Source organism: Phyllobates terribilis, unplaced genomic scaffold, assembly GCF_046119375.1.
Source record: "Phyllobates terribilis strain yellow unplaced genomic scaffold, ASM4611937v1 Scaffold_11__3_contigs__length_659146591, whole genome shotgun sequence".
Classification (NCBI taxonomy): Eukaryota; Metazoa; Chordata; class Amphibia; order Anura; family Dendrobatidae; genus Phyllobates; species Phyllobates terribilis.
In genome coordinates, this window is record NW_027362771.1 from 612855080 (window position 1) to 612881535 (window position 26456).

Below are 26456 nucleotides of genomic sequence, written 5' to 3' on the forward strand. Positions count from 1 at the left end.
AAAACGGCAGCAAGCAACCCAGTAAGTGATACATCACCGGAATAAGGGTGTCTGCCCCTACATCATGCTGCTTTCAGATTATGTAACAAAAACCAGGTGACCGTCTCCCTTTAAGCTAACTTCCACCCATCCATCCATAGTTACAAAGTTGTTTTAATAAATTGGATCCCATGCAGACCTGCCTACAATCATACATTGTAACAACCACAACAGCTGCGTAAAAAATGCATAAAAATTCCTGAATATCGAAATGACTGGTAAGTGGAGAGGGTGATAACATAAGGAAAAGTTTCTGTAACCCCCTCTGCCTCCCTTTCCTCCAGGGTGGCAGGAAGATTGTACAGGCAGGCATGTGACAGTAACGAGTTATGTTCTCCCTTCCTGCACTTACCTGCAGCTTTTCCTCCCCTACACAGATACAGAACAAGGTAAAGTAAAACTTTTTCCTCTCCGCCTTTATCTACCTTTTCAGGAAAGCGATGACGACCTTAAGTGGGACGAGGGGATCGGAGATCACATCTCTCAGGATAGCGATGTTGAAGCCGGGGGAAAGAAAAGAAAAAAGAAACACAAGGAAAAGAAAGAGAGGAAAACCAAAAAGAGGAAGAAAGAGGAGGTGGTGGAAGAGCGCAAGGTCTGTTCCCAGAACTCTACGATGGCTGCATAGTGACCGCGGTACACTAACAACTGCCCGTGTGTCTCCTATCTCTCAGGTAGAGCAGAAGTCCTCCGCGGTGCTGCTGGCCAGCTGGGGCTTGGAGGACGTTGATCATGTTTTTACAGATGACGATTATCACACCCTAACAAACTACAAAGCCTTTAGCCAGTTCATGAGGTACTGTGCTCACCGTGCGGCGCTTGTATGTATGTGTCTCCATAACCCCCCAGGGAAGCACACTGCCCTTCTGTCTGTCACTGCTTCACCCTACTGGAGGAGGAGCAAACCTGTAGCTTCAGTCTGTCTGTATCACCCTGCTGGGGGAGGAGACTAATAGCTCCTATCTGTATCACTCTGCAGGGAGAGGAGACTCCTAGCTCCTCCTATCTGTACCATCCTGCAGGGGAAGGAGACTCATAGCTCCTCCTATCTGTATCACCCTGCAGGGGGAGGAGACTCATAGCTCCTCCTATCTGTATCACCCTGCAGGGGAAGGAGACTCATAGCTCCTCCTATCTGTATCACCCTGCAGGGGGAGGAGACTCATAGCTCCTCCTATCTGTATCACCCTGCAGGGGAAGGAGACTCATAGCTCCTCCTATCTGTATCACCCTGCAGGGGAAGGAGACTCATAGCTCCTCCTATCTGTACCATCCTGCAGGGGAAGGAGACTCATAGCTCCTCCTATCTGTATTTCCCTGCAGGGGGAGAAGACTCACAGCTCCTCCTATCTGTATCACCCTGCAGGGGGAGGAGACTCATAGCTCCTCCTATCTGTATCACCCTGCAGGGGGAGGAGACTCATAGCTCCTCCTATCTGTATCACCCTGCAGGGGGAGGAGACTCATACCTCCTATCTGTATCACCCTGCAGGGGGAGGAGACTCATAGCTCCTCCTATCTGTATCACCCTGCAGGGGGAGGAGACTCATAGCTCCTCCTCTCTTTATCACCCTGCAGGGGGAGGAGACTCATAGCTCCTCCTATCTGTATCACCCTGCAGGGGAAGGAGACTCATAGCTCCTCCTATCTGTATCACCCTGCAGGGGAGGAGACTCATAGCTCCTCCTCTCTGTATCACCCTGCAGGGGGAGGAGACTCATACCTCTTCCTATCTGTATCACCCTGCAGGGGAGGAGACTCATAGCTCCTCCTATCTGTATCACCCTGCAGGAGGTGGAGACTCATAGCTCCACCTATCTGTATCACCCTGCAGGGGAAGGAGACTCATAGCTCCTCCTATCTGTATCACCCTGCAGGGAAAGGAGACTCATAGCTCCTCATATCTGTATCACCCTGCAGGGGAAGGAGACTCATAGCTCCTCCTATCTGTATCACCCTGCAGGGGAAGGAGACTCATAGCTCCTCCTATCTGTATCACCCTGCAGGGGAAGGAGACTCATAGCTCCTCCTATCTGTATCACCCTGCAGAGGAAGGAGACTCATAGCTCCTCCTATCTTTATCACCCTGCAGGGGAAGGAGACTTATAGTTCCCCCTATCTGTATCACCCTGCAGGGGAAGGAGACTCATAGCTCCTCCTATCTGTATCACCCTGCAGGGGAAGGAGACTCATAGCTCCTCCTATCTGTATCACCCTGCAGGGGGAGGAGACTCATACCTCTTCCTATCTGTATCACCCTGCAGGGGAGGAGACTCATAGCTCCTCCTCTCTGTATCACCCTACAGGGGGAGGAGACTCATACCTCTTCCTATCTGTATCACCCTGCAGGGGAAGGAGACTCATAGCTCCTCCTATCTGTATCACCCTGCAGTAGGTGGAGACTCATAGCTCCTCCTATCTGTATCACCCTGCAGGGGAAGGAGACTCATAGCTCCTCCTATCTGTATCACCCTGCAGGGGAAGGAGACTCATAGCTCCTCCTATCTGTATCACCCTGCAGAGGAAGGAGACTCATAGCTCCTCCTATCTTTATCACCCTGCAGGGGAAGGAGACTTATAGCTCCTCCTATCTGTATCACCCTGCAGGGGAAGGAGACTCATAGCTCCTCCTATTTGTATCACCCTGCAGGGGAAGGAGACTCATAGCTCCTCCTATCTGTATCACCCTGCAGGGGAAGGAGACTCATAGCTCCTCCTATCTGTATCACCCTGCAGGGGAAGGAGACTCATAGCTCCTCCTATCTGTATCACCCTGCAGGGGAAGGAGACTCATAGCTCCTCCTATCTGTATCACCCTGCAGGGGAAGGAGACTCATAGCTCCTCCTATCTGTAGCACCCTGCAGGGGAAGGAGACTCATAGCTCCTCCTATCTGTATCACCCAGCAGGGGGAGGAGACTCATAGCTCCTATCTGTATCACCCTGCAGGGGAAGGAGACTCATAGCTCCTCCTATCTGTATCACCCTGCAGGGGGAGGAGACTCATAGCTCCTCCTATCTGTATCACCCTGCAGGGGAAGGAGACTCATAGCTCCTCCTATCTGTATCACCCTGCAGGGGAAGGAGACTCATAGCTCCTCCTATCTGTATCACCCTGCAGGGGAAGGAGACTCATAGCTCCTCCTATCTGTAGCACCCTGCAGGGGAAGGAGACTCATAGCTCCTCCTATCTGTAGCACCCTGCAGGGGAAGGAGACTCATAGCTCCTCCTATCTGTATCACCCAGCAGGGGGAGGAGACTCATAGCTCCTCCTATCTGTATCACCCTGCAGGGGAAGGAGACTCATAGCTCCTCCTATCTGTAGCACCCTGCAGGGGAAGGAGACTCATAGCTCCTCCTATCTGTATCACCCAGCAGGGGGAGGAGACTCATAGCTCCTCCTATCTGTATCACCCAGCAGGGGGAGGAGACTCATAGCTCCTCCTATCTGTATCACCCTGCAGGGGAAGGAGACTCATAGCTCCTCCTATCTGTATCACCCTGCAGAGGGAGGAGACTCATAGCTCCTCCTATCTGTATCACCCTGCAGGGGAAGGAGACTCATAGCTCCTCCTATCTGTAGCACCCTGCAGGGGAAGGAGACTCATAGCTCCTCCTATCTGTAGCACCCTGCAGGGGAAGGAGACTCATAGCTCCTCCTATCTGTAGCACCCTGCAGGGGAAGGAGACTCATAGCTCCTCCTATCTGTAGCACCCTGCAGGGGAAGGAGACTCATAGCTCCTCCTATCTGTATCACCCAGCAGGGGGAGGAGACTCATAGCTCCTCCTATCTGTATCACCCTGCAGGGGAAGGAGACTCATAGCTCCTCCTATCTGTAGCACCCTGCAGGGGAAGGAGACTCATAGCTCCTCCTATCTGTATCACCCTGCAGGGGAAGGAGACTCATAGCTCCTCCTATCTGTATCACCCAGCAGGGGGAGGAGACTCATAGCTCCTCCTATCTGTATCACCCTGCAGGGGGAGGAGACTCACATCTCCTGTCTGTCTGTGACGCTCTGCATGGGTGGGGCTGACCTCCAGACCGTCTATGTCTGTATCATTGTGTCACCTTGCAGCGGGCAGCGCAGACTTCTCTTTATATTTGTTACCCTTTAGTGAGAGGGGCTTATGCTGACCTTCGTTCTGTCACTTTGTGTGTCTGCACAGTGGGTCTCCGGTGTACATCTTGCTTCTGTCTACTTTGCTTTGCAGCAGGATCTTGCTTTGTGGCTTCTGTCTTTCTCACTCTCTGGATGTCATTGGCTTCTAACTCCCTGCTTTATGTCGCCTTATAACCACTGGGATAGACCCATGGCTTTTTGTCACTGTCACCTTTAGGCCTCTCATTGCCAAGAAGAACCCCAAAATCCCAATGTCCAAGATGATGACCATTCTGGGTGCCAAGTGGCGAGAATTTAGTGCCAACAACCCTTTCAAGTCATCGCCTGCAGCAGTGGCAGCGGCGGCGGCAGCAGCTGCAGCAGCGGTGGCCGAGCAAGTGACCGTCACCCTCCCCGCTTCTGCCAGCGTTCCCCAGGCAGTGCCAATCCGCCGAGCCAAGACCAAGGAGGGCAAGGGTGAGCCCTGCAGCATCAGTGCCCATCCCTGCAGCATCAGTGCCCATTCCTGCAGCATCAGTGCCCATTCCTGCAGCATCAGTGCCCATCCCTGCAGCATCAGTGCCCATCCCTGCAGCATCAGTGCCCATCCCTGCAGCATCAGTGCCCATCCCTGCAGCATCAGTGCCCATCCCTGCAGCATCAGTGCCCATCCCTGCAGCATCAGTGCCCATCCCTGCAGAGCATTGCCACCTCATACTCGCCATATCATCCACTCACTATTATTTCTGTCCCAGGTCCAGGGCATAAGAAGCCATACAAGAGCACCCGGATGTCCGAGCCCAAGAGGAAACCCGGCAAAAAGAAAATGACCCTGCTGAAGATTAAACTGGGTGGAGTGAAGAGGAAAGCTGGCAGCTCGGTAAAATTAATCAGACCCCCTGACCACTAAAATGATTAGGATCCTACTCATTATGCCTAAAATTAATTCTGCCCCAATATCAGTCCCCAAAATTAATCAGACCTCAGAATTTATCAGATCCCTAAGGTTGGTTTGTAACCCAGATCAGACCCCCTAAAATAATTCAGATTTCTAGATTTAACGTGATCCAAGCTCGGACCCCTAAATTTAATTTGGTCCCCAGACTAACCCAGCCCGAAATTATTCGGACCATACACCGGATCCATAAAATTATTTAGAACTCAGACCAGACCCCAAAACTTAATCAGGCCCTTGACCAGACCACTAAAAAGATTAATATTGTAGGCAAACGCCCCTAAGATTAACTAAAGCCACAGAAAAGACCCCTAAAGTTAAAGGGGTATTCCCATCGCCAAGCTCCTATCCCAATGTGTAGTAGGTATAATAATAATATTAGCAAATACTTCCAATTAGAAATGTAGTATAGTTCTTCTGATTTCCTATGTCACTTACCCCATGTGCAAGGCATTGCAGTAGCTTAGGTATCCATGGTTACGACCACTAACAAGTAAGTAACTGTCACTATATGAGTGGTCGTAACAAAGGATACCTAAGCTACTGCAATGTCTTGCACATGGGTAAGCGACATAGCTAATCAGAAGAACTATACTACATTTCTAATTGGAAGTATTTGATAATATTATTATTATTATTACACCTATTACATATTGGGATAGGATCTTGTAGATGGAAATACCCCTTTAATTGTGACCCCTAAAATTCATTAGACCCCAAACGACACCTCTATAATTTGTGTACTCTCCAGACCAGACCCCAAAAATTAGTTTGAAGCCCAGACCAGACCCTAAAAATAATTCAGATACTGAAAATTAGACCCAAGACCAGATCCCTGAAAGTAATTCAGTCCTCCGACCGGATCCCTTAAATTATTCAGTAGCTCAAAATTACTAAGGTCCCAGGTAAGAGCCCCCCAGACCTCTAATATTAGTCGGACGCCAGACCCTTGAAATTAATTTGGAGCCCAGAATAAACCTCCAAAATAATTCAGATCCGTAAAATTTAATGAGACCCCAAGACCATACCCCTAAAATTAATTCTGGCCCCAAACCAACTCTTAAAATTTATCAGACCGTTAAAACCAAACCTCGGACCCCAGATCAGACCACTAAAATAATTCAGATACTTAAAAATTAATGAGATCCAAGACCAGACCCCTAAAATGTATTCAGTCTCCAGACCCGATCCCTAAAATTATTCAGACTTTTGTCCCGACCCATAAAATTGAGATCCAGGAGAAAACCCCTAAAATAAATTCTGGCCCCAGACTAGACCCCTGAAATTTGTTTGGAGCCCAGAGCAGACCTCCAAAATAAATCCGATCCATAAAATTCCATGAGACCTAGACCCCTAAAAGTAATTCATACCTCTGACCAGACCCTAATAATTCAGTCCTTTGGTGTCACTGTGTCTCCGCAGAGCGAGGAGATGGAGCACCCCGAAGTGTCCGACCTGGAGAACTCCAGCGTCCACAGCTCCTCCGCCCCGTCAGACAGCTCAGGACGAGTAAAGAGAAAGCGAGGGAGGCCGGCCGGGAAAAAGAAGAAGAAAGGTAAAACATGGAGAGGTGAGAGAACCAGAGAGGAAGCCGCCGGCAGACGGCGAAACATAAGGCAGCGAGAACGGCCCGTGAGTGTGGCCATAAGACAGATGCAGCCGCCGGCGCATTGTCAGTCCAGAAACTTCTTACTTTCTCGTTTTTTTTTTTTTTCATTTTTAGTTGTCGTGGAGGAAGGGATCTCTGCGGGAGAGGGCTACGAAACTGACCACCAGGACTACTGCGAGGTCTGCCAGCAAGGTGGTGAGATCATCCTGTGCGACACGTGTCCCCGGGCTTATCACCTGGTGTGCCTAGAGCCAGAATTAGAGCGAGCCCCCCAGGGCAACTGGAGCTGCCCCCATTGTGTAAGTGACAGCGGTGACGGCCATTCTTCCGCCCCTCTTCCCGCCGCAGGCAGTTATAAAAGGTTAAAGGGAACCTGTCAGAAAGACGAGGTAAAGCCTCATTCAGACGTCCCTGCATTACTGACATCTACATGAGGCTTTACACTGAATGAGCTGAGCCATGTATCTCATCCCATCGTGTGTGAAACACTATGCTGAGCCCTGTATCTAACCCCAGCACGGGATACAGTGAGAAGCACCAAGTAACAGAATCGGTGCTGTCGACCGTCCTCGGTGACACTGTCCACATTTCGGTATCATTTTACAGTCACCAGTAATGGCTCCGCACTGTGATCCTAAACTTCATCCTCTCTTAACCTTTTGCAAATGGCCAGAAGGGGAAGGAGATGAGTGACATCACACACACACATGAGCAGACCCCGCCCACATTTACAGCAGTCGTAATGCGAGCTAGCTCTACACCAGATTTCTGCAGCTGCTCCCTCTAGTGTTTGAAAAGTGGAACATCTCAAATCTTTTTAAAATGATTTTTCAGATTTTAAGTCATTAAAAAAAAAAAAAAGTTAATATTTTTTTTAAATTAAAATATATTAATACTTTACTTTTTTTTTTTTCAATTGTTGATTTTTTTTATAACACGACCAAAATAATGGCAATTCTGGCATTTGTTTGTGGCTAAATAATTAAATATTTTGATAGATTGTACTTTTGCCGGTCTGACAGTTCCAAAAAGAGTTAATTTCTTTATATATATATTTTTTTTTAAGGGGTTGGAGCTTTTTATTTTAATTCATACAGAGCTGCAAATCCGCTGCTCCTCTTTACACAACTGTGGTTTAATGACGATCTTATTTCTGCCACTAGGGGGAGCTCACTGCATGCTCCCTTTAATAAGCCTGTCTTCAGTAAGCTCCTCAGCTCCCCCTAGTGGTTCCTGCAGGTGGCCATAATTATATGATGTAACTCTATCTGCCCTAAATAAGAACACTGTATTAAAGTCGGACCATATGCGAAAGGGGAACGCTTTCAAATAGTGAAAACTAAATGTGAACTGAGGCCTAGCAACTGCACTAGTAACAGCTGAACATAAAGTGGAAACCATTAATATGTCCCAGGAGAAAGAGGGAGTCCAATGGGAAGCCAAGGAGCTGGAGGAGGAAGAGCTGGAGGAACGCAGGCGAGATAGGCGGGAGGAAGAAGACGACCACATGGAGTTCTGCCGGGTGTGTAAGGATGGAGGAGAGCTGCTGTGCTGCGATGCCTGTGTGTCCTCCTACCACATCCACTGCCTCAACCCTCCGCTGCCCGACATCCCGCACGGGGAATGGCTATGCCCGCGATGTACGGTAAGAATTTCCTCGGGCGAGACGGTTGTATTGGGTGTAGCTTTGCCCATAATAAACTGTTCTGCAGTCTAGCTGAAAACATTAAACCAAGCCTTACACATCCACACTAAGTGAGTCAAAATCTAAAATATGACTTAGTGATTACGGGGTGAAATGAGGAGGTTATAGGGCACCACCTTCTTTTCATCCTGGTCGCCATGTGTGCTTCACTCGGTGTTCTTCTTTTGATCTGCAGTGCCCAAGGCTAAAAGGTCGGGTCCAGAAGATCCTGCACTGGCGCTGGGGGGTTCCTCCAGAAGGAGTCTCGCCTCCTGAGCTACCTGCTCCTGCTTCAGATCTGGAGCCGCCCAGGAGCCTGCAGGGGAGGTCGGAGAGAGAGTTCTTTGTGAAGTGGGCAGGGATGTCCTACTGGCATTGCTGCTGGATCACGGAGCTCCAGGTCTGTCTGTTTTCATGATCCTACCGCTTTTAGGTTGATCCTAGAAAACAACAGGGTATAATAAAACTTGACAACCAGACTATGCCCAGCGTGATGTCTACTCTTAGTTTCATATAATTTCCCGACTTCTGCTCCTCCTCTTCCTCCCCTCTCACAGCATCCAGTCATGGAATCACAGAGCGAGAAGCTCCAGCTGCATCTCCCTCCTCCCCCACGATCTTCTATTTTACTGTATTCATGTAACCTCCTCTACTTTTTTTCAGCTGGAGATATTCCACACTGTCATGTACCGCAACTTCCAGCGGAAAAACGATATGGACGAGCCACCGCCTTTCGATTACGGCTCGGGAGAGGATGAGGGGAAGAGCGAGAAGAACAAAGATGCCGAATACTCCGACATGGAGGAGAGGTTTTATAGATACGGGATCAAACCGGAGTGGATGTCCCTACAGAGGATTATCAACCACAGGTGTGGGGGGAAGGGAGAGGGCCACTTCAGCCTGCTCCGTACATGGACTGTGCCAGTTTAACCTTTTAGATGCTACAGTCAATAGAGACTACAGCATCTAAACGGTTAGAGAGAGAAGGCACACCCTGTCACTTTATTCTTCACCCACAATGCCATTATTATTGTGCTGATGGATGGTAATGATACTGAAGGCCCCAGAGTCTGCCCCCCTCTCCCAGAGGCTGCCCCCTCTCCCAGAGTCTGCCCCCCTCTCCCAGAGTCTGCCCCCCTCTCCCAGAGTCTGCCCCCCTCTCCCAGAGTCTGCCCCCTCTCCCAGAGTCTGCCCCCTTTCCCAGAGTCTGCCCCCCTCTCCCAGAGTCTGCCCCCTCTCCCAGAGTCTGCTCCCCTCTCCCAGAGTCTGCCCCCCTCTCCCAGAGTCTGCCCCCTCTCCCAGAGTCTGCCCCCTCTCCCAGAGTCTGCCCCCTCTCCCAGAGTCTGCCCCCTCTCCCAGAGTCTGCCCCCTCTCCCAGAGTCTGCCCCCTCTCTGAGTCTGCCCCCTCTCTGAGTCTGCCCCCCTCTCCCAGAGTCTGCCCCCCTCTCCCAGAGGCTGCCCCCCTCTCCCAGAGTCTGCCCCCTCTCCCAGAGTCTGCCCCCCTCTCCCAGAGTCTGCCCCCTCTCCCAGAGTCTGCCCCCTCTCCCAGAGTCTGCCCCCCTCTCCCAGAGTCTGCCCCCCTCTCCCAGAGTCTGCCCCCCTCTCCCAGAGTCTGCCCCCCTCTCCTAGAGTCTGCCCCCCTCTCCCAGAGTCTGCCCCCTCTCCCAGAGTCTGCCCCCCTCTCCCAGAGTCTGCCCCCTCTCCCAGAGTCTGCCCCCCTCTCCCAGAGTCTGCCCCCCTCTCCCAGAGTCTGCCCCCTCTCCCAGAGTCTGCCCCCTCTCCCAGAGTCTGCCCCCCTCTCCCAGAGTCTGCCCCCCTCTCCCAGAGTCTGCCCCCGTCTCCCAGAGTCTGCCCCCGTCTCCCAGAGTCTGCCCCCGTCTCCCAGAGTCTGCCCCCGTCTCCCAGAGTCTGCCCCCGTCTCCCAGAGTCTGCCCCCGTCTCCCAGAGTCTGCCCCCGTCTCCCAGAGTCTGCCCCCTCTCCCAGAGTCTGCCCCCTCTCCCAGAGTCTGCCCCCTCTCCCAGAGTCTGCCCCCTCTCCCAGAGTCTGCCCCCCTCTCCCTGTGTCTGCCCCCCTCTCCCTGTGTCTGCCCCCTCTCCCAGAGTCTGCCCCCCTCTCCCAGAGTCTGCCCCCTCTCCCAGAGTCTGCCCCCCTCTCCCAGAGTCTGCCCCCCTCTCTGAGTCTGCCCCCCTCTCTCAGAGTCTGCCCCCTCTCTCAGAGTCTGCCCCCCTCTCCCTGTGTCTGCCCCCTCTCTCAGAGTCTGCCCCCCTCTCAGAGTCTGCCCCCCTCTCAGAGTCTGCCCCCCTCTCAGAGTCTGCCCCCTCTCCCAGAGTCTGCCCCCCTCTCCCAGAGTCTGCCCCCTCTCCCAGAGTCTGCCCCCCTCTCCCAGAGTCTGCCCCCCTCTCCCAGAGTCTGCCCCCCTCTCCCAGAGTCTGCCCCCCTCTCCCAGAGTCTGCCCCCCTCTCCCAGAGTCTGCCCCCCTCTCCCAGAGTCTGCCCCCCTCTCCCAGAGTCTGCCCCCCTCTCCCAGAGTCTGCCCCCTCTCCCAGAGTCTGCCCCCCTCTCCCAGAGTCTGCCCCCCTCTCCCAGAGTCTGCCCCCCTCTCCCAGAGTCTGCCCCCCTCTCCCAGAGTCTGCCCCCTCTCCCAGAGTCTGCCCCCTCTCCCAGAGTCTGCCCCCTCTCCCTGTGTCTGCCCCCTCTCCCTGTGTCTGCCCCCTCTCCCTGTGTCTGCCCCCCTCTCTCAGAGTCTGCCCCCCTCTCTCAGAGTCTGCCCCCTCTCCCAGAGTCTGCTCCCTCTCCCAGAGTCTGCCCCCTCTCCCTGTGTCTGCCCCCTCTCCCTGTGTCTGCCCCCTCTCCCTGTGTCTGCCCCCTCTCCCTGTGTCTGCCCCCTCTCCCTGTGTCTGCCCCCCTCTCTCAGAGTCTGCCCCCCTCTCTCAGAGTCTGCCCCCCTCTCCCAGAGTCTGCCCCCCTCTCCCAGAGTCTGCTCCCTCTCCCAGAGTCTGCCCCCCTCTCCCAGAGTCTGCCCCCTCTCCCTGTGTCTGCCCCCTCTCCCTGTGTCTGCCCCCTCTCCCTGTGTCTGCCCCCCTCTCCCAGAGTCTGCCCCCCTCTCCCAGAGTCTGCCCCCCTCTCCCAGAGTCTGCCCCCCTCTCCCAGAGTCTGCTCCCCTCTCCCTGTGTCTGCCCCCCTCTCCCTGTGTCTGCCCCCCTCTCCCAGAGTCTGCCCCCCTCTCCCAGAGTCTGCCCCCCTCTCTCAGAGTCTGCCCCCCTCTCCCTGTGTCTGCCCCCCTCTCCCTGTGTCTGCCCCCTCTCCCAGAGTCTGCCCCCTCTCCCAGAGTCTGCCCCCCTCTCCCAGAGTCTGCCCCCCTCTCCCAGAGTCTGCCCCCTCTCCCAGAGTCTGCCCCCTCTCCCAGAGTCTGCCCCCTCTCCCAGAGTCTGCCCCCTCTCCCAGAGTCTGCCCCCCTCTCAGAGTCTGCCCCCCTCTCAGAGTCTGCCCCCGTCTCCCAGAGTCTGCCCCCGTCTCCCAGAGTCTGCCCCCGTCTCCCAGAGTCTGCCCCCGTCTCCCAGAGTCTGCCCCCGTCTCCCAGAGTCTGCCCCCGTCTCCCAGAGTCTGCCCCCGTCTCCCAGAGTCTGCCCCCGTCTCCCAGAGTCTGCCCCCCTCTCAGAGTCTGCCCCCCTCTCCCAGAGTCTGCCCCCGTCTCCCAGAGTCTGCCCCCGTCTCCCAGAGTCTGCCCCCGTCTCCCAGAGTCTGCCCCCGTCTCCCAGAGTCTGCCCCCGTCTCCCAGAGTCTGCCCCCCTCTCCCAGAGTCTGCCCCCCTCTCCCAGAGTCTGCCCCCCTCTCCCAGAGTCTGCCCCCTCTCCCAGAGTCTGCCCCCGTCTCCCAGAGTCTGCCCCCGTCTCCCAGAGTCTGCTCCCCTCTCCCTGTGTCTGCCCCCTCTCCCAGAGTCTGCCCCCCTCTCCCAGAGTCTGCCCCCCTCTCCCAGAGTCTGCCCCCCTCTCCCAGAGTCTGCTCCCCTCTCCCTGTGTCTGCCCCCTCTCCCAGAGTCTGCCCCCCTCTCCCAGAGTCTGCCCCCCTCTCCCAGAGTCTGCCCCCCTCTCCCAGAGTCTGCCCCCCTCTCCCAGAGTCTGCCCCCCTCTCCCAGAGTCTGCCCCCCTCTCCCAGAGTCTGCCCCCCTCTCCCAGAGTCTGCCCCCCTCTCCCAGAGTCTGCTCCCCTCTCCCAGAGTCTGCTCCCCTCTCCCAGAGTCTGCTCCCCTCTCCCAGAGTCTGCCCCCCTCTCCCTGTGTCTGCCCCCCTCTCCCTGTGTCTGCCCCCCTCTCCCTGTGTCTGCCCCCCTCTCCCTGTGTCTGCCCCCCTCTCCCTGTGTCTGCCCCCCTCTCCCTGTGTCTGCCCCCCTCTCCCTGTGTCTGCCCCCCTCTCCCTGAGTCTGCCCCCCTCTCCCTGTGTCTGCCCCCCTCTCCCAGAGTCTGCCCCCCTCTCCCAGAGTCTGCCCCCCTCTCCCAGAGTCTGCCCCCCTCTCCCAGAGTCTGCCCCCCTCTCCCAGAGTCTGCCCCCCTCTCCCAGAGTCTGCCCCCCTCTCCCAGAGTCTGCCCCCCTCTCCCAGAGTCTGCCCCCTCTCCCAGAGTCTGCCCCCCTCTCCCAGAGTCTGCCCCCTCTCCCAGAGTCTGCCCCCCTCTCCCAGAGTCTGCCCCCTCTCCCAGAGTCTGCCCCCCTCTCTCAGAGTCTGCCCCCTCTCCCAGAGTCTGCCCCCCTCTCCCTGTGTCTGCCCCCTCTCCCAGAGTCTGCCCCCCTCTCCCAGAGTCTGCCCCCCTCTCCCAGAGTCTGCCCCCCTCTCCCTGTGTCTGCCCCCTCTCCCAGAGTCTGCCCCCTCTCCCAGAGTCTGCCCCCTCTCCCTGTGTCTGCTCCCCTCTCCCAGAGTCTGCCCCCCTCTCCCAGAGTCTGCCCCCCTCTCCCTGTGTCTGCCCCCTCTCCCAGAGTCTGCCCCCTCTCCCAGAGTCTGCCCCCTCTCCCAGAGTCTGCCCCCTCTCCCAGAGTCTGCCCCCCTCTCGCAGAGTCTGCCCCCCTCTCGCAGAGTCTGCCCCCCTCTCGCAGAGTCTGCCCCCCTCTCGCAGAGTCTGCCCCCCTCTCGCAGAGTCTGCCCCCCTCTCGCAGAGTCTGCCCCCTCTCCCAGAGTCTGCCCCCTCTCCCAGAGTCTGCCCCCCTCTCCCAGAGTCTGCCCCCCTCTCCCAGAGTCTGCCCCCCTCTCCCTGTGTCTGCCCCCCTCTCCCAGAGTCTGCCCCCTCTCCCAGAGTCTGCCCCCGTCTCCCAGAGTCTGCCCCCTCTCTCAGAGTCTGCCCCCCTCTCTCAGAGTCTGCCCCCCTCTCCCAGAGTCTGCCCCCCTCTCCCAGAGTCTGCCCCCTCTCCCAGAGTCTGCCCCCCTCTCCCAGAGTCTGCCCCCTCTCTCAGAGTCTGCCCCCCTCTCCCAGAGTCTGCCCCCCTCTCCCAGAGTCTGCCCCCCTCTCCCAGAGTCTGCCCCCCTCTCCCAGAGTCTGCCCCCCTCTCCCAGAGTCTGCCCCCCTCTCCCTGTGTCTGCCCCCTCTCCCAGAGGCTGCCCCCTCTCCCTGTGTCTGCCCCCTCTCCCTGTGTCTGCCCCCCTCTCTCAGAGTCTGCCCCCCTCTCCCTGTGTCTGCCCCCCTCTCTCAGAGTCTGCCCCCCTCTCTCAGAGTCTGCCCCCCTCTCCCTGTGTCTGCCCCCTCTCCCAGAGTCTGCCCCCCTCTCCCAGAGTCTGCCCCCCTCTCCCAGAGTCTGCCCCCTCTCCCAGAGTCTGCCACCCTCTCCCTGTGTCTGCCCCCTCTCCCAGAGTCTGCCCCCTCTCCCAGAGTCTGCCCCCCTCTCCCAGAGTCTGCCCCCCTCTCGCAGAGTCTGCCCCCCTCTCGCAGAGTCTGCCCCCCTCTCGCAGAGTCTGCCCCCTCTCCCAGAGTCTGCCCCCCTCTCCCAGAGTCTGCCCCCCTCTCCCAGAGTCTGCCCCCCTCTCCCAGAGTCTGCCCCCCTCTCCCAGAGTCTGCCCCCCTCTCCCAGAGTCTGCCCCCTCTCCCAGAGTCTGCCCCCTCTCCCAGAGTCTGCCCCCGTCTCTCAGAGTCTGCCCCCTCTCTCAGAGTCTGCCCCCCTCTCCCAGAGTCTGCCCCCTCTCCCAGAGTCTGCCCCCTCTCTCAGAGTCTGCCCCCTCTCTCAGAGTCTGCCCCCTCTCCCAGAGTCTGCCCCCTCTCTCAGAGTCTGCCCCCCTCTCCCAGAGTCTGCCCCCTCTCCCAGAGTCTGCCCCCTCTCCCAGAGTCTGCCCCCTCTCCCAGAGTCTGCCCCCTCTCCCAGAGTCTGCCCCCTCTCCCAGAGTCTGCCCCCTCTCCCAGAGTCTGCCCCCTCTCTCAGAGTCTGCCCCCCTCTCCCAGAGTCTGCCCCCTCTCTCAGAGTCTGCCCCCTCTCTCAGAGTCTGCCCCCTCTCTCAGAGTCTGCCCCCTCTCTCAGAGTCTGCCCCCCTCTCCCAGAGTCTGCCCCGTCTCCCAGAGTCTGCCCCGTCTCCCAGAGTCTGCCCCGTCTCCCAGAGTCTGCCCCGTCTCCCAGAGTCTGCCCCGTCTCCCAGAGTCTGCCCCGTCTCCCAGAGTCTGCCCCGTCTCCCAGAGTCTGCCCCCTCTCCCAGAGTCTGCCCCCTCTCCCAGAGTCTGCTCCCCTCTCCCTGTGTCTGCTCCCCTCTCCCAGAGTCTGCCCCCTCTCCCTGTGTCTGCCCCCTCTCCCAGAGTCTGCTCCCCTCTCCCAGAGTCTGCTCCCCTCTCCCAGAGTCTGCCCCCTCTCCCAGAGTCTGCCCCCCTCTCCCAGAGTCTGCCCCCCTCTCCCTGTGTCTGCCCCCCTCTCCCTGTGTCTGCCCCCCTCTCCCAGAGTCTGCCCCCCTCTCCCAGAGTCTGCCCCCCTCTCCCAGAGTCTGCCCCCCTCTCCCAGAGTCTGCCCCCCTCTCCCAGAGTCTTCCCCCTCTCCCAGAGTCTGCCCCCCTCTCCCAGAGTCTGCCCCCCTCTCCCAGAGTCTGCCCCCTCTCCCAGAGTCTGCCCCCTCTCCCAGAGTCTGCCCCCTCTCCCAGAGTCTGCCCCCTCTCCCAGAGTCTGCCCTCCTCTCCCTGTGTCTGCCCCACTCTCCCTGTGTCTGCCCCACTCTCCCTGTGTCTGCCCCCCTCTCCCTGTGTCTGCCCCCCTCTCCCTGTGTCTGCCCCCCTCTCCCTGTGTCTGCCCCCTCTCCCAGAGTCTGCCCCCTCTCCCAGAGTCTGCCCCCTCTCCCAGAGTCTGCCCCCCTCTCCCAGAGTCTGCTCCCCTCTCCCAGAGTCTGCCCCCTCTCCCTGTGTCTGCCCCCTCTCCCAGAGTCTGCCCCCCTCTCCCTTTGTCTGCCCCCCTCTCCCTGTGTCTGCCCCCCTCTCCCTGTGTCTGCCCCCCTCTCCCTGTGTCTGCCCCCTCTCCCAGATTCTGCCCCCTCTCCCAGAGTCTGCCCCCTCTCCCAGAGTCTGCCCCCTCTCCCAGAGTCTGCCCCCCTCTCCCAGAGTCTGCCCCCCTCTCCCAGAGTCTGCCCCCTCTCCCTGTGTCTGCCCCCTCTCCCTGTGTCTGCCCCCCTCTCCCAGAGTCTGCCCCCTCTCCCAGAGTCTGCCCCCCTCTCCCAGAGTCTGCCCCCCTCTCCCAGAGTCTGCCCCCCTCTCCCAGAGTCTGCCCCCCTCTCCCAGAGTCTGCCCCCCTCTCCCAGAGTCTGCCCCCCTCTCCCAGAGTCTGCCCCCCTCTCCCTGTGTCTGCCCCCTCTCCCTGTGTCTGCTCCCCTCTCCCTGTGTCTGCCCCCTCTCCCAGAGTCTGCCCCCCTCTCCCAGAGTCTGCCCCCCTCTCCCAGAGTCTGCCCCCTCTCCCAGAGTCTGCCCCCTCTCCCAGAGTCTGCCCCCTCTCCCAGAGTCTGCCCCCCTCTCCCAGAGTCTGCCCCCCTCTCCCAGAGTCTGCCCCCCTCTCCCAGAGTCTGCCCCCCTCTCCCAGAGTCTGCCCCCCTCTCCCAGAGTCTGCCCCCTCTCCCAGAGTCTGCCCCCTCTCCCAGAGTCTGCCCCCTCTCTCAGAGTCTGCCCCCTCTCCCAGAGTCTGCCCCCTCTCCCAGAGTCTGCCCCCCTCTCCCAGAGTCTGCCCCCCTCTCCCAGAGTCTGCCCCCTCTCCCAGAGTCTGCCCCGTCTCCCAGAGTCTGCCCCGTCTCCCAGAGTCTGCCCCGTCTCCCAGAGTCTGCCCCCCTCTCCCAGAGTCTGCCCCCCTCTCCCAGAGTCTGCCCCCCTCTCCCAGAGTCTGCCCCCCTCTCCCTGTGTCTGCCCCCTCTCCCTGTGTCTGCCCCCTCTCCCTGTGTCTGCCCCCCTCTCCCAGAGTCTGCCCCCTCTCCCAGAGTCTGCCCCCCTCTCCCAGAGTCTGCCCCCCTCTCCCAGAGTCTGCCCCCCTCTCCCAGAGTCTGCCCCCCTCTCCCAGAGTCTGCCCCCCTCTCCCAGAGTCTGCCCCCTCTCCCTGTGTCTGCCCCCCTCTCCCTGTGTCTGCCCCCCTCTCCCTGTGTCTGCCCCCCTCTCCCTGTGTCTGCCCCCCTCTCCCTGTGTCTGCCCCCCTCTCCCTGTGTCTGCCCCCCTCTCCCTGTGTCTGCCCCCCTCTCCCAGAGTCTGCCCCCCTCTCCCAGAGTCTGCCCCCCTCTCCCAGAGTCTGCCCCCTCTCCCAGAGTCTGCCCCCCTCTCCCAGAGTCTGCCCCCCTCTCCCAGAGTCTGCCCCCCTCTCCCAGAGTCTGCCCCCTCTCCCAGAGTCTGCCCCCTCTCCCAGAGTCTGCCCCGTCTCCCAGAGTCTGCCCCGTCTCCCAGAGTCTGCCCCGTCTCCCAGAGTCTGCCCCCCTCTCCCAGAGTCTGCCCCCTCTCCCAGAGTCTGCCCCCCTCTCCCAGAGTCTGCCCCCCTCTCCCAGAGTCTGCCCCCCTCTCCCAGAGTCTGCCCCCTCTCCCAGAGTCTGCCCCCTCTCCCAGAGTCTGCCCCCCTCTCCCAGAGTCTGCCCCCCTCTCCCAGAGTCTGCCCCCTCTCCCAGAGTCTGCCCCCCTCTCCCAGAGTCTGTCCCCCTCTCCCAGAGTCTGCCCCCCTCTCCCTGTGTCTGCCCCCTCTCCCAGAGTCTGCCCCCCTCTCCCAGAGTCTGCCCCCCTCTCCCAGAGTCTGCCCCCCTCTCCCAGAGTCTGCCCCCTCTCCCAGAGTCTGCCCCCCTCTCCCAGAGTCTGCCCCCCTCTCCCAGAGTCTGCCCCCTCTCCCAGAGTCTGCCCCCTCTCTCAGAGTCTGCCCCCTCTCCCAGAGTCTGCCCCCTCTCCCAGAGTCTGCCCCCCTCTCCCAGAGTCTGCCCCCCTCTCCCAGAGTCTGCCCCCTCTCCCAGAGTCTGCCCCGTCTCCCAGAGTCTGCCCCGTCTCCCAGAGTCTGCCCCGTCTCCCAGAGTCTGCCCCCCTCTCCCAGAGTCTGCCCCCCTCTCCCAGAGTCTGCCCCCCTCTCCCAGAGTCTGCCCCCCTCTCCCTGTGTCTGCCCCCTCTCCCTGTGTCTGCCCCCTCTCCCTGTGTCTGCCCCCCTCTCCCAGAGTCTGCCCCCTCTCCCAGAGTCTGCCCCCCTCTCCCAGAGTCTGCCCCCCTCTCCCAGAGTCTGCCCCCCTCTCCCAGAGTCTGCCCCCCTCTCCCAGAGTCTGCCCCCCTCTCCCAGAGTCTGCCCCCTCTCCCTGTGTCTGCCCCCCTCTCCCTGTGTCTGCCCCCCTCTCCCTGTGTCTGCCCCCCTCTCCCTGTGTCTGCCCCCCTCTCCCTGTGTCTGCCCCCCTCTCCCTGTGTCTGCCCCCCTCTCCCTGTGTCTGCCCCCCTCTCCCAGAGTCTGCCCCCCTCTCCCAGAGTCTGCCCCCCTCTCCCAGAGTCTGCCCCCTCTCCCAGAGTCTGCCCCCCTCTCCCAGAGTCTGCCCCCCTCTCCCAGAGTCTGCCCCCCTCTCCCAGAGTCTGCCCCCTCTCCCAGAGTCTGCCCCCTCTCCCAGAGTCTGCCCCGTCTCCCAGAGTCTGCCCCGTCTCCCAGAGTCTGCCCCGTCTCCCAGAGTCTGCCCCCCTCTCCCAGAGTCTGCCCCCTCTCCCAGAGTCTGCCCCCCTCTCCCAGAGTCTGCCCCCCTCTCCCAGAGTCTGCCCCCCTCTCCCAGAGTCTGCCCCCTCTCCCAGAGTCTGCCCCCTCTCCCAGAGTCTGCCCCCCTCTCCCAGAGTCTGCCCCCCTCTCCCAGAGTCTGCCCCCTCTCCCAGAGTCTGCCCCCCTCTCCCAGAGTCTGTCCCCCTCTCCCAGAGTCTGCCCCCCTCTCCCTGTGTCTGCCCCCTCTCCCAGAGTCTGCCCCCCTCTCCCAGAGTCTGCCCCCCTCTCCCAGAGTCTGCCCCCTCTCCCAGAGTCTGCCCCCTCTCCCTGTGTCTGCCCCCCTCTCCCAGAGTCTGCCCCCTCTCCCAGAGTCTGCCCCCTCTCCCAGAGTCTGCCCCCCTCTCCCAGAGTAGTGCAGTGTATCATAGAAGTGAATATGTTCCTTTGGCAGCTTGGACAAGAAGGGGACGTACCGCTACCTGGTGAAGTGGAGAGACCTTTCCTATGATCAGTCAACATGGGAGGAGGACACCATGAAACTACCGGACTACAATTACCACAAACAGATGTACTGGAGACACAGGTACCCCAGGGGGCAAGAGGGCCTACGGGAGTCCGGATAAATAAATGAACCCTTTCAAAACTTGGTGGGGGTTTTTTTTGTATTTTTTTTTACTCTTTCTTCTTTTTTTTTTCTAGAGTCATAACTTTTTTTTTATTATTGTATAGTGATAACAAACTTATATTGTATTTAAAAAAACTATTATATTGGTTAAAAAAAACTTATGAACTTCTTAAAAAAAAAATGTGTTTGTCTCCATTTTTAGAGATCTGTGTCTTGTCTTTTTCGAGCAGTGCCAGCTTGTTTTTTTTTTTTGTGTGGTGAGCTGTCATCTTTATTGATAGATGTTTTGATCACTTTATGTTGCATTTTTTGATGGGGATGACCAAAAAAGGACAGTTCTGCCATTCTCTTTTTTTGTACTATTTAAATAATTTTATATTTTGATAGGTCGAACTTTTACAGACATATTTTCTTTCCATTTTGTTTTATTTTTGCATGGGGAAAAGGAAGTGGTTTAAAGGGGTATTTCCATCTCCAAGATCCTATCCCAATATGTAGTAGGTGTAAGAATAATAATAATATTACCAAATACCTCCAATTAAAAATGTAGTATAGTTCTTCTGATTAGCTATGTCGGTTACCCATGTGGAGGACATTGTAGTAGCTTAGGTACACTCTGTTACGGCCACTCATATAGTGACAGTTACTTAGTTGTTAGTGGTCGGAACCATGGATACCTAAGCTACTGCAATGCCCTGCACATGGGGTAAGTGACATAGCTAACCAGAAGAACTATACTACATTTCTAATTGGAAGTATTTGCTAATATTATTATTATACCTACTACATATTGGGATAGGATCTTGTAGATGGAAATACCCCCTGTAAACCACTCCCTTTTCCCATGCAAAAATTAAAAAAAATATGTCTGTAAAAGTTCTTCTGATTTGCTTTGTCGCTTACCCCATGTGCAGGGCATTGCAGTAGCTTAGGTTACGACCACTAGCAACTAACTAACTAGCTGTCACAATATGAGTGGTCGTAACCAAGGATACCCAAGCTACAGCAATGCCCTGCACATGGGGTAAGCGACAGTGAATTTACATATTTGTTAAATACATTTTTACTTGCCCTTTTTGGGTCCCCGTCCAGGGAGGGACTTGAACCTACTATCCGGTATTGCAGTATATAGTGCAACTGAGGAGCAAGATGGCAGCTCCTGAGCCCGCGACGTACACAGTGTATATGTGCGTCACAAGTTGTTGAGGGGTTAATGTGCGTCCTGATTTCCTCTCCCTCCAGAGAACTGACCATGGGTGAGAGCAACTCCTGTCCTGCAAAATTCAAGAGGATCCCAAAAGAATCGTACATGGAGGACATCCCCAGATCCCCCACCACTGATGTGAGTATGGCCGGCGGCGGGGGGCGTCTGCGGCGTTCACGTAACAGTCCATCATACGTGACCCCTCTTCTCTTCTTCTCGCAGCCCACCGTGAAATACGAAACGCAGCCGCCGTTCGTCTCCTCTACGGGGGGCACTCTTCATATGTACCAGCTGGAGGGGCTGAACTGGTTGCGGTTCTCCTGGGCACAAGGCACAGACACCATCTTGGCCGATGAGATGGGCCTGGGGAAAACCATACAGACCATCGTGTTCTTATATTCTCTCTACAAAGAGGTAAGATGTCTGGCATTAATGAGGGTCCCGGATGTCAGCGAAATGCCATGTGTTTTACGTGATCTTTAATACCCCTTTAATCTGAGAGGCCAGACACTAAACGTAAAGGGGGAGTAAAGGACCGGACCGGTTCAGCTCTGTATCCCAGCATGACATAATGTATAAGGCAACGTTCCTCGTCCCAGAGCCACAGTTTCTGATTGTACGGCTGCCGAGCAGTTTACATTTCTGAGACCTCTATATTGGGTGATTGGGGGTCCTCTGACCTCGTTTTTGCCTCTCTGTGGGGAGAGAAGTGAGAGTTGTACACACTTTTGCAGTTTTCATAACCCTCACATGTACAGATTACCTTTTCCCGGACAATTCAGAAGAGGAATCCCCCATAACAGTACCGGCCTCACTGTGTCCGCGTATAACAGTACCAGCTTCACAGTGTCCCCATCAACAGTACCAGCCACTCTTTGCCCCCTATAATAGTACCAGTCACACTATGTCCCCCTATAAACAGTACCAGCCTCACTGTCCCCCTATAACAGTACCAGCCTCACTGTCCCTCTATAACAGTACCAGCATCACTGTGTGCCCCTATAACAGTACCGGCCTCACTGTGTCCCCCTATAACAGTACCAGCATCACTGTGTGCCCCTATAACAGTACCAGCCTCACTGTCCCCCTATAACAGTACCGGCCTCACTGTGTCCCCCTATAACAGTACCGGCCTCACCGTGTCCCCCTATAACAGTACCGGCCTCACTGTGTCCCCCTATAACAGTACCGGCCTCACCGTGTCCCCCTATAACAGTACCGGCCTCACTGTGTCCCCCTATAACAGTACCGGCCTCACTGTGTCCCTCTATAACAGTACCAGCCTCACTGTGTCCCTCAATAACAGTACCGGCCTCACTGTGTCCCCCTATAACAGTACCGGCCTCACCGTGTCCCCCTATAAGCACCAGCCTCAGAATAGAGACTGGAGCCGCTGTACAATGACTCCTCACCATTCTCTGCATCAGTAGGACGTTTTTTGTCTATTATCACCTTTAGACAAGCACGCCTGTGTCCTGATGGATTGGGGGGCCACATAGATCATCATTGCACCCCACCCCCCGGGGGCCGCAGTATGTCCACCTCTGGTGTAAGGCCTTGTTTGATGAATGGTGGAGCTTAGGAGTTTCTCTTCTTCACAGGGACATACGAGGGGCCCTTTCCTTGTTAGCGCCCCACTATCTACAATCATAAACTGGGAGCGCGAGTTTCAGATGTGGGCCCCCGGCTTCTACGTGGTGACCTATACCGGGGACAAGGACAGTCGGGCCGTCATCCGAGAGAACGAATTCTCCTACCAGGATAACGTGATGAAGGGTGGGAAGAAGGCCTTCAAGATGAAGGTGAGTCGTGTGTCACCTCATTTTTCATGTACTCGCTTCCTTGCTATATTATTTATCCCTTTGTTTAACCCTTCCAGGCTCAGGCTCAAGTGAAGTTTCACGTTCTTCTCACCTCATACGAGCTGGTCACCATCGATCAGGCTGCCTTAGGATCCATACGTTGGGCCTGTCTGGTGGTGGACGAGGCTCATCGTCTCAAGAACAACCAGTCGAAGGTGCGTATGGTGGGAGTCGTGGCAAGGAAGTAGTCAGCAGATTCGTAAATGGGGGCTTAAAACGGCAGGATGGATGTCTTACAGTATATCTTACTATTTGCAGTTTTTCCGGGTGCTCAATGGATACCAGATTGATTACAAGCTGCTCCTCACTGGAACCCCTCTGCAGAACAACCTGGAGGAACTCTTCCATCTTCTCAACTTCCTTACCCCGGAGCGATTCAAGTGCGTATTACAAGAGATTTTTGATACTGGCCGTTCTTTAAAGGGTACCTGTCGCTTGCCAAAATGTATGTATTTTGTTTACCTGGTTGTTCTCCTGAATTCGGCGTTGTTATTCTTTTGTTGCTGCGCCTCTCTGTTCCTGAGAGATGGCCAACTCTTCATTGTATTTAAATCTAAGCTTCTTAGCCAACTGGGTGTGTTTGTCAAGAAGGAGACCACATCCACTTGGTTTAAAAAAGGCTGGATTTTACATACAGGGAAAAAGATGTTATATCTCAGGAATGGGGCGAGGAGCAGGAACAAAAGAAAAGCTACTCCGGATTTAGAAGAACAGCAGAATTTACACCAAGTAAAAAAAAAAAATACATAAATAAACTTATGGCAAGTGAATGTCTTAAACGTGTCATTTTCGTTTTGAGATGAACATAAAAAGTGACAGAGGATGAAGTTCTAACACTTTTCTCAAATACATTTCATTATCAAATCTGATGATTTATCTCAGAATTACAGGGACTCAAGGTTTAGGGTACTTTCATTTTTTAGCAGAGAGAACTTTTTTCCTCCCCTCCAGCTGGGGACCGAAATATTTTTATTTCTCAACCATGTGATATGATGTCCATGTGTGTTATGCAGCCCAGCTAATAAAGTAGCATACAGCTAGTTAATTGGCAAGAGGAGATGCTTGTACAAGGGTTAACCTTCTAGATGACGACATAGCTGCTTGTACAGAGTTATTATTATAGATGAGGACACAGCTGCTTGTATAGCGTTAATCTTCTAGAGGAGGACATAGCTGCTTGTACAGAGTTATTATTCTAGAGGAGGACATAGCTGCCTGTATAGCATTAATCTTCTAGAGGAGGACATAGCTGCTTGTACAGAGTTATTATTATAGATGAGGACACAGCTGCTTGTATAGCGTTAATCTTCTAGAGGAGGACATAGCTGCTTGTACAGAGTTATTATTCTAGAGGAGGACATAGCTGCCTGTATAGCATTAATCTTCTAGAGGAGGACATAGCTGCTTGTACAGAGTTATTATTATAGATGAGGACATAGCTGCTTGTACAAGGGTTAATCTTCTAGAGGAGGACATAGCTGCTTGTACAGAGTTATTATTCCAGAAGAGGACATAGCTGCTTGTGCAGAGTTAATCTTCTAGAGGAGGACATAGCTGCTTGTACAGAGTTAATCTTCTAGAGGACATAGCTGCTTGTACAGAGTTAATCTTCTAGAGGAGGACATAGCTGCTTGTACTGAGTTATTATTCTAGAGGAGGACATAGCTGCCTGTATAGCATTAATCTTCTAGAGGAGGACATAGCTGCTTGTACAGAGTTATTATTATAGATGAGGACACAGCTGCTTGTACAAGTGTTAATCTTCTAGAGGAGGACATAGCTGCTTGTACAGAGTTATTATTCCAGAAGAGGACATAGCTGCTTGTACAGAGTTAATCTTCTAGAGGAGGACATAGCTGCTTGTACAGAGTTAATCTTCTAGAGGAGGACATAGCTGCTTGTACTGAGTTATTATTCTAGAGGAGGACATAGCTGCTTGTGCAGAGTTATTATTCTAGATGAGAACATAGCTGCTTGTACAGAGTTATTATTATAGATGAGGACATAGCTGCTTGTACAGAGTTATTATTATAGATGAGGACATAACTGCTTGTGCAGAGTTATTATTCTAGAGGAGGACATATCTGCTTTTACAGAGTTAATCTTCCAGAGGAGTACATAGCTGTTTGTACAGAGTTAATCTAGAGGAGGACATAGCTGCTTGTACAGAGTTATTATTCTAGAGGAGGACATAGCTGCTTGTATAGCGTTAATCTTCTAGAGGAGGACATAGCTGCTTGTACAGAATTATTATTATAGATGAGGACATAGCTGCTTGTACAGAATTATTATTATAGATGAGGACATAGCTGCTTGTACAGAGTTATTATTCTAGAGGAGGACATAGCTGCTTGTACAGAGTTATTATTCTAGAGGAGGACATAGTTGCTTGTGCAGAGTTAATCTTCTAGATGAGGACATAGCTGCTTGTACAGAGTTATTATTATATATGAGGATATAGCTGCTTGTACAGAGTTATTATTCTAGAGGAGCACATAGCTGCTTGTACAGAGTTATTATTATAGATGAGGACATAGCTGCTTGTACAGAGTTATTATTCTAGAGGAGGACATAGCTGCTTGTACAGAGTTATTATTATAGATGAGGACATAGCTGCTTGTACAGAGTTATTATTATAGATGAGGACATAACTGCTTGTGCAGAGTTATTATTCTAGAGGAGGACATATCTGCTTTTACAGAGTTAATCTTCCAGAGGAGTACATAGCTGTTTGTACAGAGTTAATCTAGAGGAGGACATAGCTGCTTGTACAGAGTTATTATTCTAGAGGAGGACATAGCTGCTTGTATAACGTTAATCTTCTAGAGGAGGACATAGCTGCTTGTACAGAATTATTATTATAGATGAGGACATAGCTGCTTGTACAGAATTATTATTATAGATGAGGACATAGCTGCTTGTACAGAGTTATTATTCTAGAGGAGGACATAGCTGCTTGTACAGAGTTATTATTCTAGAGGAGGACATAGTTGCTTGTACAGAGTTATTATTATATATGAGGATATAGCTGCTTGTACAGAGTTATTATTATATATGAGGATATAGCTGCTTGTACAGAGTTATTATTATATATGAGGATATAGCTGCTTGTACAGAGTTATTATTATATATGAGGACATAGCTGCTTGTACAGAGTTATTATTATAGATGAGGACATAGCTGCTTGTACAGAGTTATTATTATAGATGAGGACATAGCTGCTTGTACAGAGTTATTATTATATATGAGGATATAGCTGCTTGTACAGAGTTATTATTCTAGAGGAGGACATAGCTGCTTGTACAGAGTTATTATTATAGATGAGGACACAGCTGCTTGTACAGAGTTATTATTATATATGAGGATATAGCTGCTTGTACAGAGTTAATCTTCTAGAGGAGGACATAGCTGCTTGTACAGAGTTATTATTATAGATGAGGACATAGCTGCTTGTACAGAGTTATTATTATAGATGAGGACATAGCTGCTTGTACAGAGTTATTATTATATATGAGGATATAGCTGCTTGTACAGAGTTAATCTTCTAGAGGAGGACATAGCTGCTTGTACAGAGTTATTATTATAGATGAGGACATAGCTGCTTGTACAGAGTTAATCTTCTAGAGGAGGACATAGCTGCTTGTACAGAGTTATTATTATATATGAGGATATAGCTGCTTGTACAGAGTTATTATTATATATGAGGATATAGCTGCTTGTACAGAGTTATTATTCTAGAGGAGCACATAGCTGCTTGTACAGAGTTATTATTATAGATGAGGACATAGCTGCTTGTACAGAGTTATTATTCTAGAGGAGGACATAGCTGCTTGTACAGAGTTATTATTATAGATGAGGACATAGCTGCTTGTACAGAGTTATTATTATAGATGAGGACATAGCTGCTTGTACAGAGTTATTATTATATATGAGGATATAGCTGCTTGTACAGAGTTATTATTATATATGAGGATATAGCTGCTTGTACAGAGTTATTATTCTAGAGGAGCACATAGCTGCTTGTACAGAGTTATTATTATAGATGAGGACATAGCTGCTTGTACAGAGTTATTATTCTAGAGGAGGACATAGCTGCTTGTACAGAGTTATTATTATAGATGAGGACATAGCTGCTTGTACAGAGTTATTATTATAGATGAGGACATAGCTGCTTGTACAGAGTTATTATTATATATGAGGATATAGCTGCTTGTACAGAGTTATTATTCTAGAGGAGGACATAGCTGCTTGTACAGAGTT

General features: G+C 54.0%; 1 protein-coding gene across 1 annotated transcript in view; it reads left to right on the top strand.

Moving 5' to 3' along the window:
• The first annotated feature begins 250 nt into the window (after window positions 1-250).
• Window positions 251-26456, top strand: part of CHD3 (chromodomain helicase DNA binding protein 3) — a 90234-nt gene continuing 64028 nt past the window's right edge. The window contains exons 1-16 of the mRNA XM_073654798.1: window positions 251-257; window positions 315-634; window positions 714-835; window positions 4380-4618; window positions 4897-5021; window positions 6519-6666; window positions 6820-7004; window positions 8120-8350; window positions 8586-8789; window positions 9053-9258; window positions 18957-19088; window positions 20373-20472; window positions 20557-20748; window positions 21936-22136; window positions 22214-22351; window positions 22455-22576. Coding sequence (XP_073510899.1) covers window positions 251-257; window positions 315-634; window positions 714-835; window positions 4380-4618; window positions 4897-5021; window positions 6519-6666; window positions 6820-7004; window positions 8120-8350; window positions 8586-8789; window positions 9053-9258; window positions 18957-19088; window positions 20373-20472; window positions 20557-20748; window positions 21936-22136; window positions 22214-22351; window positions 22455-22576 — 2672 coding nt within the window. The remainder of the gene's footprint in view (window positions 258-314; window positions 635-713; window positions 836-4379; window positions 4619-4896; window positions 5022-6518; window positions 6667-6819; window positions 7005-8119; window positions 8351-8585; window positions 8790-9052; window positions 9259-18956; window positions 19089-20372; window positions 20473-20556; window positions 20749-21935; window positions 22137-22213; window positions 22352-22454; window positions 22577-26456) is intronic.